This window comes from Micropterus salmoides, unplaced genomic scaffold (assembly GCF_014851395.1).
Source record: "Micropterus salmoides isolate LMB-PRFRI ecotype aquatic unplaced genomic scaffold, ASM1485139v1 Ms_hic_scaffold_19, whole genome shotgun sequence".
NCBI lineage: Eukaryota > Metazoa > Chordata > Actinopteri > Centrarchiformes > Centrarchidae > Micropterus > Micropterus salmoides.
The window spans coordinates 7,759,330-7,774,045 of NW_024041039.1; the positions used below are offsets into that span (position 1 = coordinate 7,759,330).

General features: G+C 36.9%; 1 protein-coding gene across 1 annotated transcript; it reads right to left on the reverse strand.

Annotated features, from left to right (window-relative positions):
- Positions 1-746: 746 nt before the first annotated feature.
- Positions 747-14,261, reverse strand: manba (mannosidase, beta A, lysosomal). The gene is made up of 17 exons (XM_038728971.1): positions 13,957-14,261; positions 11,950-12,044; positions 11,770-11,875; positions 11,511-11,684; positions 10,778-10,901; positions 10,298-10,467; positions 9,987-10,097; positions 9,020-9,171; positions 8,731-8,848; positions 7,642-7,728; positions 6,892-7,059; positions 6,502-6,720; positions 5,702-5,866; positions 3,906-4,050; positions 3,558-3,700; positions 2,559-2,816; positions 747-1,893 (listed from the first exon to the last, which is right to left on the reverse strand). The coding sequence occupies exons 1-17, from the start codon at positions 14,170-14,172 to the stop codon at positions 1,669-1,671; spliced, it is 2,676 nt and encodes an 891-aa protein (XP_038584899.1). The 5' UTR covers positions 14,173-14,261; the 3' UTR covers positions 747-1,668.
- Between the last annotated feature and the right edge of the window lie 455 nt (positions 14,262-14,716).

A 14,716-nucleotide genomic window follows, 5' to 3' on the forward strand; every position in this document is an offset into this window, starting at 1 on the left:
AGCAACTTTTCATGTGCTCTGAACAACAGCCCTGCTTTCAGCTTTGTGATGATGCTTTTTCCAGTAAATCCGCGGGTGGGGGGGTGGGGGGTGTCAAATAGTTCATTTAGCTTAAGATCTCATAAAGGAAAAAGAAATCCTTCCAGTTTAGCTTAGTTACATTCCATCACCGAATAATATACTGTATAAATTCACTCTAAACCTTCAAATCAAAGCTGTTTCTTATGAGCTGTGTTTGTTTCCTGTGGTGGAAGAAGTATTGAGATAATTTACTCAACTAAAAATATAAATATTAAGTAGTAGAAGTCCTGTATACAATGTTTTACAGAAGTATTAGCAACACAATGTACTTAAGAGTCTTAAAAGGAAAAGTACTCATTCTACAGATTGGACCCTGCCAGTTTTGTACAATTACAGTACATAATTGGATTATTATTATTAATTCATTAATGTAACCTGTACTTTGATGCTGTATCTTATTGAGGTAGAACTAACTATAGCTGATTTACATTCTGTTGGGTATAAAAATGCATCATATTTTGTTAACTGATTATTGTAAAATCTTAATTTGTTAAGATTAATATTTTTTTATTAGTGTGGAAAAGGTTAAGCATAGTTTGGAAATACTCAAGTAAAATAAAACTACTTGAGAAAAGTAGTACAAATTAAATTAACATTAAGGATGCAACATACAGCTAAAACGGTTAATAAACTAGTCCTTCAATGAAAAAAACAACAATCTCTGGTTCCAGCTTTGATCATTTAATGATTTTCTGCTTTTCTCTGTTTTATATAAACGTAAACTGAATATATTTGGGTTTTGGACTGCTGATCGTACCAAACAGCACGTGAAGAAAAAGAATTCAACCCCACAACTGAGCTCTGATTGGCAGAACGAACACTGATTAACAGTAAAGCACTTAAACATAAAAAACAAATGAACACTTGAATCTAAATTAAGAGCAAATGAAAAATAATAATAATTTGCAAAGCAATGTATGTAATACAATACTTCCAAGATGTCAAAAGTTCAAGTCTTATTCATGATGTGTAAAAAAGAAATACATGTAAAAGGAAAAGTTTCAGTGCACAATATACAATCGTCATGTCAAATCAGGTCGGATTACATGTCGTCTCTGCAACAGCAAACTTCCAATCTTTTGCAATTCTTTTGGTGGTGTTCCTGGTCGATAGATTTATTATAACTGTCCTTGGTTCAATTTCAACATTTGTTGCATGTTGTACCTGCCCTTTCCCATAGGGTTCTGTCACTAGCTAAGGCACACTGCCAAACAAATAATCTAAATAAAAAACACATCAGGAATTGGCCAGTCAATGTTTTGCACACAAAGTAAGTTCTGTAAAAGCAAAAAAAATGGGAATGTCTGAAATTTTCATTGTCCCACAATGGTCTTTTCTGCTCTGTTGAGGAAAAGCAAAACATGTCTGGGGAAACAGAAACTTTCTCCTTTGTTTGAAAATCAGCTTCACCAGTACAGTGCAAAAACAAAACATCTAGCCTTCAAAACGCCACAAGGACCCAAGCACAGCCATAGTTTCTCTTTAAACACTTTTAGACACCTTTAAGAAGATACTAGCAGCCATGAACTTTGCCCGTCTGTGGCCTCTGCACGTTACACCTCAACATGGAGGCTGGCTGGTCTCAGGTCAGTATACGTCCCTTAAAGACCTGATGGTGAGGGATGTGGAGAGTTCTGCGACGCTGGTGGGCCGCCACGCGTTGAAACTGACCGTCCTGTTTCTAGAAACCATCACGAAGCCGTTGGAGCTGAAGCGTCCGGGGACATTTCCCACATCGAGCCAGACAAAAGGAGCCACAGAGGCAGAGTGAAGGTTAACAGAGTATCCTGTCTCATCCTCCTGCACCTTCGCCTGCAGGGAAAGACACACTGTGTTTGTAACGAGTGAAAATAGAGACAATAAATATGAGACGATTTTTAAGTGCCCAGTTTAGTCCATAAAGTGTTGTTTTGAAGTCTGTTCAACAATGCGTCTCCTAGCTTTGATACCTTTGTTGCCTGTATGCCCTCCCTCACTCTTTCCTGTCACTATCAAAATAAAGGCGAAAATGCCAGAAAAATGAAGTCAGATCCACAACATTTAAAATAATGTGTTTTGATGGACAAACAGACAGATTAAATGATTTGTCTCTCTCTGATATTCATCATGGGGGACAAAAATAAGCCTCAATTTATCAGTAGAATAAAGGTGTAACTCAGGAATCCTGTTCAACCTATGAGACCGGATTTATAATTCCTATTCCTAGTCGTTTTCAAGAGTGAGCCCAACTACAATGGCCCCTAATAGCTATACATTTATTATAAAACATATAAAATCATGTTTAAAGTTATACAGTACCATACTCTGCTGTAAGTGCCCTCGCTCAAATCATTTCTTTTATCATCGTCAATGTGTTACCCCTTCGCCGCACGCTAGAGATTAATGGACTATTCCATCCCTGCTTCCATGCATTATTACACATCGGTGTATAAATAAATAAAACAATGATCAAAAGCCTTTGGAAAAAGGTGTCTTACTGTGATGTTGGGTCTCTGGAGTCCCTGAGCGTCTTTGGGTGAGCAGAGGAAGTGGTGGTTAGTGGGACCCTGCTGGCCGCTGCTGTCCTCCAGGTGAAAGGTGAGCAGGCAGGTGAAGCGGGTGCAGCGTCCACATCCTGCTAGCAGGTCGGTGACTGGCTGTTTAAAAATGACCGCAGCGCTGCCTCCAGAGACCAGGAGCAGGTCCGATTTCAGTGTGCACACTGGATCCACATCAGTCCAGGAATACACGGTCACCTGATCGACAAAACAACAGAACTTTAGGCAAGAAACTGTTGTAAGAATCAGTTTTTAATGTAGAGTTGAGATGATCAGTTGTACTTCATCTCTATTTTATTTTTCCATTCAGTGCAACACTTATTATCGTCATTATTTAACAATTAGTGGATAATGTGTATATAATAAGTAAGGGCTTAGATTTAATGTTTTGTGATATTTATTTAGCCTCTATTGCCAAAATTTACCCTTGAAATGTCAACATGTAACCAGTCTCATTAAAACCTAAAGCAAACGTATCACTTATAAGCAGCTTAAATCCAAATATACACAGTACTGGTCTTCAAAAACCCATATTCTTCAAACTCTAGGTTTTGTAAGTTGTCTTTATTTGTGTTATATTGAAAATAAGGTTAGTGAGAAATACACAAGGTGGAAACTAAAGAGTAATATATGAAACAGATAAGAAAAAATATTATACTGCAAGCTTTTGAGGCAAACAATTACTTAAATGCCCGTTTTTTCATCCTGTTTTTACAAAGACATGCTGCTTTTACTGTCTGTACAGCATTACATAGGAACTGTAAGCACTTGTACCGTCTCCCTGAACAAGCTTTTATTTGTTTGGAGGGATGCAAATTTTTTTATGACCTCTAGCTCTTGTTCCTTTTAAATTTGAATAGACTCATTTTAAGTCATTTGGACAGAAGCGTCTGCAAAATGAATGTAATGTAAAGATACAGTTTACCACTGAAAACATACCACAGCCCTGAGTGTCATGTCGTGACTCAGGTCTGAGACAGCGTAGATGAACAGTGTGTCGTCATCTTCAAAGCCGATAGGCAGGATGGCGGCAAAGAAGTTCTGTGCAAAATAATGCAGCATTTTCCACTTCCCACCAAACTCTGTACACACCAACACACAAGGAAATTTTGCAACAGTGATCTCTAATCCCAAGTATATCATAAATAATTTATTTTGATCATAAATCTATTTCCATCCATACTTTTCTCAATGCCAAATCTCTACAAAGTCTTAAACACAGGAAACAAAAATATAAATAGAGTACAACCTAAAAATGTGTCAGCTGCTGAGTGGGCGTTCACTCACCGATCGACGACCAGGAAGGCGCCTGCCAAATATCATTGAGCTGCCAGTAGAGAGCGCCCATAGTGAGACCTTTGCCCTCAATGATCTCACTCTGACTTCGCCGATAAAACTCTGTCTGAGTCTTCACACACTGAGCCTGCATGACCTGGAGATGAAATATCATCATTTGTGGAAAACTGGCAGGAAACATCACTGCAGATCCATCTCACCCCAGACACAACCTGTTCCAACTCCTCCCCTCTGGTAGGTGCTACAGAGCACTGGACGTCAAAACAGACTCAGGAACAGTTTCTTCAGTCATCACTCTGATAAACAGCTGACTCTGACAGTGTCAGGAACAATTCCTGTGCAATAACCCAGTAACTGTGCCTCTAATCAGCCACCTGTTTACTGGCTACCACTTATCATCTATTCATCATTCTCTATTTCAGAGCTCTTCATACTGTTCATTGTTATATTTTCATATTGTATACCAAATCCACCTACCTCAAGTACATAACACCTGCACATAATACTTATTTATTCCAGCATTCTTTGCACTGTGCTCCATTACACTGTGTACATGTATGCATATATGTGTATGTGCACCTGTGTATCACATCCACCTCCGACATGTACATAATAATAACAAAAACAATAATGGTAATTATAATTTACTCCTGAATCCTTTGCACTCTGCTCATTGCACTATTATCTCAGTCTGTCTATTTTGTTTTTGGTTATAGTGTGTATATATGTGTTCTCTATACTGTAGCCTGTTTGATTTTATTACTGTATTATTGTGTTATTGTATAAGTAAGCATATCATGAGCATTGTACAATCCAGTCAAATTCCTCGTATGTGTACACATACCTGGCAAATAAAGCTGATTCTGATTTCTACAGTGTTTAAATAATCAGTTGGATGGTTTACAGGAAAGGTTCCCAACATGTTTTACACAGAGGACTTTTTAATAGCCTCAAATGATTTAGTCTGTATTTAAAAAAAGACAACCAAACAACAATAAATCAAAATACTGAAGACGTGCTTTAATAAAAACTCAGCATTTACTCTGTAGATGAAGCCATGATTTAAGTAATAATAAGAAAATCTATAAGTCAAATCAAATACTTTCTACAAGCTTTATAGAAGGCTTCTAAAAGTTGGTAATTTAGCAGTTAGCTGCTGATAAAAGGTGTGTACTGAGATATATTTGATCAAAAATATGACTGGATTACACTGAGCCTAGAGAAGTGGCCGCTGCTGCAGGAGTGGTCTGAGAAGATCCTATGGTGATTTTGTCTATTTAGCTACAGCAGATATTTTGACTTGTCATATTGGAAAATCACAGGTGTTACTAATAGTCATTAACAATGACTCTGTTCTATTCAAGTGTCCCAATAAAACATGACAGCTAAATGGAATTTAGCCATCATTAATTTGATAATTAAACACTTGTGCTTTTCCTACTGTGAGAAAATGTTTTCTGTGAAAAAAGGTATGTCGGAGCACAAAGAAGAAACGAGAACTTTTTAACAGCTGGATATAAAACCCACAGGGATGAGTTGATACTAAAAATAAATGTTTTGAATAATTTAATAGCAAAATGCAAATACCTCTGCTTGACAGGAGTGAGTGACACTCCATGCATAGGGAACTGAAAACTCACCATTTCCTTAAGTCACAGGCTGGTAAACATAAATGGGCTACATGTTACTTCACTTAACTCTAAATACCATCTGAAGCTACTGTACTTGTGCACAAACCTGCACCATGCCGCTTTTAAACTATCAGACATGAGGTGAGGGGAGTTTACCTGAGTGATGTAGAGAGTATCTGTAAATCTTTTCAAGGGGTCTGTAGAGTTGGGCAGGTTGAAGTGTAAAGCAGCCTGCAGTAACATCTGCTGGTTGCCACTCTCATGGTGTTGGCGATGGGAAGTGAAATTACTGTTGTAGCTCCAGTCTTCTTTTATGGAAACCTGAAACATCACAAAACACATGTACACTTTACACCACCTGAATAAACAACAAAAACAAAGGGTTCTACTGGGTTGTGCAAGTGTGATTGGAAAAATTCAGCATCTACCTCTTAACTACCGTTTCAATATATTTTTTCAAAGCCCGTCTTTTTGTAATTATTTCACCATCCTTATTTAATAACTTCTAAATTGTTCCGTCAGTTTTATCTGATCTAGCTTTCTTTGATTTTATTTTAGCTCTTCCTGTTTTGTTATTCCCTTTTATAACTGTTCATTATGCATTGTTTTCTTTAATTATCTATCAGGAATCTATGTCACATTGTGGGATGACACTATCACCAATGATTATTATCATCAATATTAGGAGCCGTAATACTCGGAGTCATCAAAATTGATCTTTGCCTTTTACTTGAAAAAAATAGATTTAAGTAATCCATTAGGTGTTTCTCAAAGCAATGCAGTCAAGGAAATTTGACTATGGTGGCATCTTTATTTCTTAATTAGTTAAAAAGAAAATAAAGAATTAGCAACAAACAGACCTGGATCTTAGCATGTCTGGAATTCTCTCAAGGTAATATTTAAGAAGATTTTTTTTAAAGAGAAACAAAGCACATATGGAAGGTGTAGTCAGTAACCGGCTGGAGAGTGGAGAAGGAAGGCCAGGACTGGAAGCCGTATTCAGAGGCAAAACGCGTTCGAGGGAAAGTCCGCCAGTCCCAACAGTCCAGGATGTAGCTGTAGAAATGTGTGTCCCCGTAGTGAGGGTCGTAGGGGTTTGTTGCCACCCATCCTTCCTGTTCAGATTCAGCCCCGTTTGTCGGACTGGAGACAAGGAACGGGCGACTCTGGTCCTCCTAAAGGAGATAAGAGACGTGAGCTTTTAAAGCATTTTCTTTCTACAGGCTTTTAATACCATTTATCAAACAATAAATCATCATTCTTCATATTCCACTTTCAACCATGTAATCTGTAACCATTTAAAACATAAATCCTGACAACTTTTCTTTACAAATGATTTAACTCACCTCTTGAACTATCGCCCTTATGTTGTTCACATACAGCGTCACATAGTCTTTCAGGTATGTGGGCCTCTGGGAATCTGGGATGCCGAACCAGTCTGTCGCCAGAGCAGCTTCGTTTTCATTGTTCCCACTCCAAATAATTATGGAAGGATGAGACTTGAGGCGTTGAACCTGATAACCAAATGAGTACATTTACTGTCAGTACAGGCATGCAATAACAACTCTGGGGAAACTGAAATTGACCTAAAATGCTGCAACTCTTATTATTTTTGTAGACATTTTTTAATTATTCTTACAGTTTTACAGTCAGTGAAGAGACAGTCACAGTGGATGTCATCATGATAGGATGACATAAAAACTGACTCCCATCTAAAAATGTGTTAACATACTGTGACACCCTTCCCACTGTTTGGAGGTTGTCCTGCCAATCTCAGCAGGTAATTGGCTGAATTGGGAGGGTCGTAAGCTGATTGCGCTCACCTGGGGTCATGGGCTATAAAAGCAGGCCCATGTTTTCAGTTTGCTCTCTCCCTTCTAGCAGGTTACATCCATGCTGTGGCATCTTCTTTTGTACTTCTGTTTATTTTAGTCTAATAAATTATACTTGTTTTAATTAAGTACCTTGCGTGGACGCGAGCCAGTTTGTGACAATATTTTGGATAGAAACACTGAGTGTGAGGTACCACTTTTCTTAATCTTTCCACAGATTTCCAGACATGACATCTTCTAAAATAAAATAAAATCACTGCTTACCTGTTGGATGACCTCTTCTCTTACAGTCTGTATGAAGTCGTTCTCAGCGGGATACATGGCACAGGCAAACATGAAGTCCTGCCAAACCTAGTAAAGACACGTACTGTATGACACTTTGAGCATCCATCTGTTCTACAATATGTTCATGAGTCATAGTGGCGTAACACAATCAAAATCATACACAATTATCAGGTAACCTGTCCCACATTTCTTCATTTATGATATTAAGGGGGGAATTTACTTTTCTCTTGATTTATCCCTAATCCAGACAATACAATGCTTTATCCGTCTGTTTAAATATCTGTCACACCTAAGTCTGTACAAACAAGTACTGTACAAGAACACAAGGACTTCCAATAGTACAAAGCCTATAAGCCCATTACACAATACACATAGTAAACATGGATCGACTGCAGGCAGCATTGGCAGAAAACATAGTTCAGAGCTTTCCTTTTTTTTAGGTGACCTATTCTGTTTCAGATGAGCCAAATAGGTTCCACAAATATAAAGAAGTGCAAAAGTTTTGTTTTTTTTAATCAAAATGTATGTTATGTTGAGTGCATATACAGCTCCTCCACCCTCCCCACCCCCATTCAGAGGCAACTTTAACAAATGCAATAACACTGACATTTTGTTTCACTGAAGCAGATGTCCAGTGTATTTGAGTTATGTCATCTGCTATACAGAATAATCAGATAAAATTAGATGTTACAGGCTAAAACATGGGATTTATCAATTAATGAAAAAACCAAATGACACTGAATCAGAAGACCTGTAACCTTTTTAGTTGACTGTTGGCGTTAAGACCACATTTCCCATAAACCCCAGTGCTTCCTGATGCAAAAAGGATGTTGTTTCAGGCCTACCACCCTTCACATGCCTTCGATTTCTTTATATGCTGATGATGGTCTCCTATTTATAACTAATGTCAAAAAGTAAATGTGACTGAATGATTTGAGGGTTTTTTGGCATCAGCACAAAGATTAAGAAATTATACGTCTCATTGAGAGATCTGGCTACATTATGATATTGTTATTTAATTTGTGGTGGTAGAATTATATTGATAACTAAAGGGTTGACAGTCGTTACCATGATTCCCATCTCATCACACATGCTGTAGAAAAGATCCTGTTCATACACTCCTCCTCCCCAGACCCTGAGGGCGTTCATGCTCACATCCACAGCTGACTGCAACAAGTTCCTTAAGCTGCAGTGCAAACAGAAAGCAGGTAGTTTCAGAATTAATGTATTCATAACTTAAACAAACTCTGATTTCTCTTATATTCTGAGAGATATCATAATTAGTGATCAGTATTCCACTCACCAGGCAGGACTCTAGTGCAACAATTTCAAAAGCAGCTTTTCAAACTAAACTCACACAGCAGGGGAGACTTGGTCCTGGAAGGAGTGGGCTGGGATCCAGTTGGAGCCTTTGAGGAAAATTGGTTTCCCATTGATGCGGAAATAAAAGCTTAAGCCTGGAGACCCGACAACTGGCTCCTGGACAAGTTCTACTGTGCGAAAATACACCTGCAGGAGACATTTTCAACAGTGAAACATACAAAAAAACACTGACATCTATGACTGTGGCACATGTGACGACACTCAACAGTGCTAGGCGATTTCAATAAAGAGCAATGGGCATGAAAATTTAAACTCCAAGAGGTCAGCATCTAGAAACATGTTAGTAAACTAAGTTTGGATTCTTAAATGGATAACTTCAATTTATTAAAACAAATCTGCTTCTTTATTGGCTCTTTATACATATGGTGTTTGCTAAGGTGTCTGTGCATTATAATTTAGACTGTATTTATAACGCAGTATGACTTGTACTTTGAGTGCTAAACCGGTCTAGAAATCATCTTGGACAAGACGATCAAAGGTAGACTGTGTTTTCATCCTCGGATGTTTTTAACTTTTTGTGTGTTGTGTCATGTGCAACCTCGTAATTTACCAAACAAATACATCATGTTGGTGGAGAAATGTGCAAAACAACACCAGCATTTTAAATACAGTGGCTGGAACATGAATGATACTCCTCTCTGTTTCACTGTTGCAGCCCCACCTTGTGATCTCTGTTCTTAAGACATTTATAAATGATTTTTAAAATCACTATGGTAAAAACTAATTTTATAAATCATACTTAATCATTACTTTCTATGCATCATGAGTATAATGTAATTTTCTATTGGCTGTCAACTTGGAGATTTGTTGAGCTTTTTATGTCAGCATACTAGGAATGTAAGCTAATTTATGTGCAGTTTCATTGATAAATACATACAGCTAAATAAAATATAATAATAATATGAGGAGGATGTAAGTGTTAACAGGCAGCCAACTCTGACCTTAGATTCTGTATTCAGGATTAAAAATCCATTTTGAAAGCCTCTGACAGTGAGATGGTAAAAGGGTTGGTCACCGTGTCCGTTGGGCCACCACAGCTTCACATGGTTACTCTGGAAGAATAAGAAAAAGATCTCAAAACTTCCTCACAAGCGGTTAGAAACTGATTTTAATATTTTACTAATCAACATAGTTCAGAACTACTGAGGAGAGTCGTTGCTGTTGCAAGTTCACAACACACATATAAACACAATTTAAAAATCTAATTTTCACACAGTTTGGTCAAACTGTTTGACCAGACAGTATCGAATACCGTGTTGACGTGTAAGGTGAAGTTGTGTTTGGTCTTTCCTGGGAGAAACTGTGTCTGGTAGGTCAGCTTTGAGTCCAGCTCGGGTATGGAGAATGTAATTTGGCCATTTGTTGTCTGAACTGCATCAACAAGAAGTTCCACCTGGACTCTCCACTGAGAGAGGCTGAAATCTACACAAACATATTATATACTTTAAATTAAAAGTCTGAAAAAAACATTTCATTATTCCACATACGTATATCAATGAGGAGAGGCTAACAGAAACACCACCCTGTATAATGCAGTACTTTTTTACATTTTATATAATTTCAACACAATTTTGTTTAGCTACTGCTCTTATAGGCAGATAAAAAATTACACTTAACACTTTCTATCAGATGATCAGCTGCTTAAAATTCTGTTCATGTTTAAAAGTATTCAATTTTTAAAAAATACTTTTAACAAACAAATGGCTGGTGATAAAGATGAGATGGGACGTACTGTATAGAGGAACTGTGGAGACCTGGATGAGCTGCAGGGCATCAAACGCCTCTAGGTGAACTCCCTTCCACAGTCCCATCGTTGGGAACGAAGGCCCCCAATCCCAACTGAAAGAGCTTTGTTCCTTCACCAAAACATAGAGATTGAATTTTAGCTGTACAGAATGATATTGTAAGTGCTCTTAAGAGTGAAAGACTTTGTTCTGCATGTTTACTTCATTTATTAAAATGTGTAAACATCAGAAAATAAGGTAGAAAGTGTTAGCTGGGGTGAGATTAAGGTCAGTGCTTAGTGAAGGTATAAGAATAAAAATTCTGCACAATGAAAGAATCTGATTTTCAAGAAGAAACGGTTGTATTAAAATGAAATCATTATTAAAGTGAAAGGCGGAAGTCCAAAAAAATAAGACACATTTTGCCTACAAGATTTTTTCATGCTCTGAAAATGTTAAACTTTAAATTATTAAAATGTAAATTATCTATCAAGATCCATCCATTCAGTATGATGACTTACTGACTGGATTATTCCAACATCCTAACCAGGTGCGGTAACATTTATTTCTCAAACATAAATCTCTTTGACTCTAAATTCACCATAAAGTCACATTTCAAATCAATCCAGTATTACTAATGTCACCAGAAAAGACTGGGATCTGGTGTATAAAAATGTTTCTGTTCTGACACAGACTCTTTTGCTTTAAGAGGAGCGGTAAAACATGGTAGGACACACTTACTTTTCTGATGAAATTGACATGACATTCCCCCTTCTGGACATCTGGAGGACATTCGGGAGGAACTCTGTAGGCCGAGTGAGCTTTCCTTCGCTCCAATGCATAAAGAACTGGAGACAACAAGCTAACTTTCAGCACATTATCCCCGTCCTTCAGCAAGTCTCTAACTGGGAAGTCCTACACACCAAGAACAGATAGTAAACAAATGATGCATTAATGTAGAAGAAGAACAAGTGAACTGCTCATGTTCTAGGGGACACACATATCTCTGAAACATGTTGTCTGTCTTTCCAATAAGGATTCCATTGAGCCAAATCGACGCTACAGTGTCAACACCGTCAAAGACAAGCAGCACCTTCCGTTTGGCCCTGTTAATGCAGAGGAGATGAGTCAGGAAAAGAATACAATGCTATAAAAAAAAGATAGAAATCATTAAACTGACCAGAGCTGGGCAGGCACAGTAAATGTGGTGGTGTAAGTCCAGTTGTCAAAGGCAACCCACCGATAAGAAACATCATTGAACCTGAAATATGGATCCTGAAAGAAAAGTAAAGGATTCAACTGGCAGGAATGCATTCTTGTTTAAATTTTATTTCATTCCTCTTTACGTTAATGGGTGTAAAAACCTCCTGCTCATACACACGCTCACATTTTCAAATAAAAGGGTTATAGCCAGGATTTAGGAAATACCAAAGTCATAAGTTTTAGGTCTGCACCACACCAATAAAAAGCCTCTAATATTTAAACATTATTTTAGTTTTTCCTGTACAGTTTAATATAATAAAATTATAGTGGAAATACTTAATCATTTTTGGCCTAAAAGTAATCCCATTTAAATAGACAGTCAAAAGAACTGGGATAGTGGGATCCCCCTGATAAAACATCCAACAAATGTCTGTTAAATAAAAATAAAAGCCTCCTTTGTACGATCTGTACAAAAGAAGTCTGAAAACCTCATACAAAGATAAATTCCTCATTGTCACCAGACACAAAAGTTCCTTGCAAAAAACAAAAAGTCTTTGATAGATGTTCTCATGTATGTTATATGTGAACATTTCAAGCCAGTGAGGCCAGTTACATGTCAGGGTTTCTTTCTTTTCTCTCTACCTGTATTAGCTTCATATATTAAGACATTATATCACAAGCAAGAGAACAATTAACCAAAAACTAAATGTTGCCTGACAGCAGAGCGGAAAAGTTAAGGACTTTTCCACTCATTACTGAACAAACCAATTTTTAGAAGTATTGAGATATGTTCCTTAAGATATCGATACCACAAAGTTGATATCCTGCATTACAAATCAAAGTCCTACATTCATATTTTAATTGAAGTAGTGCATAAGTTTTGAAAGTATAAAAATTAAAAGTACTCATTAGACAGCAGAACGGCTTATTTAAGATTGTTATTGTTATTATTAGATTATTAGTTCTGATGCGTTAACATGTAAACAGCATTATATATTATAGTATATAGTAGAAGTATACAGTAATATAAAATGTAAATATTCAAGTAAAGTACCTCAAAATAGTACTTAAAAACCAGCATCAGGTCTCTAACTTTGCTCTAACAGGAGGCTGAGATTTACTTTATTGAGTCAAAATACTTACTGCTAATGGTGGAATATGTATAAAGATATTTTACTCGATTAAAAGTACCTATACAACAATGTAAAAAAATACTCCAGGTTTAAGTCTGAATTCAAAATCCTAATTAAGTAGGTACATGAATATTATTTGATCAATATACTTAGTATCAAGTATCAAAAGCAAAAGTACTTGTTCCAAAGTAAAAATGTCCCCTGGCTGTATGTGATATTTTACTATATTTTTAGTAGTTTCAACTACTTTATATACAGTTAGCTAGTTTAGGTAAGTGGCTCCCAACCTAGGAATTGGACCCCTCCAAAGTGTCACCAGATAAATCTGAGGGGTCATGAGATGACTAATGGGAAAGAAAAGAAACACAACACTGATTCACAAATTGGTTTTCAGTTTTTGAACTTTACTCTAATCACAAAGGTTGGATGATTTAACCTTTAGATAATCGAACAGTCATTTGAGGGGAAATGTCCGTTAAGTGGAAGTGCTAACAACACATGGTCACAAACCAAAAGGAAACTACTAGTTCAATCTAAAACAATACATTGTGTTTTATAAACCAATGTTATGCCGTTGTTTTTTATGCAAATCTTAATCTGAAAAGTAGATAACTATAGTTGTAAAAGCAGTAAAGAAGTACAAAGTACAATATTTCCCTATTAAATGTAGTGGAGAAGTATAAACTATTTCATTCAAGCATAGTACAAAGTACTCCAAAATTGTATTTAGTTTCTTACCACCACTGACATAGAGATATGACTGCTGTACCTTCAACATAGTAAAATAAAGGGAATACACATTTCAAACATCATGATGCAGTGATGTTCAGGTAAGTCATTAATTTACCCACCTGTATGTATCCCTGTTGCTGCAGAGCTGAATGAACACATCCAGGCACCTCTGCAGGCAGAGACACTGAACCATTGGAGTTGGAAAGGCTCCATTTGCCGTCCAGACTCAGAGTTTGTTGCTGCCCAGTTACTGAAGAAAAACCGGATAAAACTCCCAAATGCAAACTCAACAAAACACCAGAAACACACATAAGAAAGTTTCCACACGGAGTCATAGTTTGTTGCAGGTAGGTAACGGGAATACTCTTTAAACGCCTACTATCTGTGTTTTGTTGTGTTTACTAAACGAGCACTTCCTTGTTTGTCATGTGACAAACAACGTTGCAGTCAGCTGATCGGGGTTGCTGCACGAGGGACAAGACAAGACAAACGTTTAACTTTTTAGGACATGTTTTTGTTGGGGATTTGTCTCAACTTTAAAACTTTAAAAGAAAATCACACCGAGTAGTGAAAGAAGTATTCTTATAATTTGTTTAAGTAAAAAAACTAATACCTCACGACTACCATAGCTACCTGGTAGCATAATGCATTATAATTAAAATTAGCTGCAACATTAATTATGCTTACACATGAATCTAAACATTAAAAGCTCATGTCACACCCAGTAGTGGAAAAAGTATTCAGATCCTTTATGTAAAAGTGCTAATACAACACTACTACAAGTAAAAGTTTTTTATATTAAGTATTATCACTAAGTATCAAAAATAAAAGCAGACTATTCATTATTTTTTGGCAGTGGTGTTTTGTAACTAATTAGCC

Coding starts and splice junctions, on each gene's coding strand:
- manba (XM_038728971.1), bottom strand. CDS start 14,172: ATGACTCCGTGTGGAAACTTTCTTATGTGTGTTTCTGGTGTTTTGTTG. Junction 10,098..10,297: donor TCACCTTACACGTCAACACG/GTATTCGATACT, acceptor TTATTCTTCCAG/AGTAACCATGTGAAGCTGTG. Junction 2,817..3,557: donor ACATGACACTCAGGGCTGTG/GTATGTTTTCAG, acceptor TTTGTCGATCAG/GTGACCGTGTATTCCTGGAC.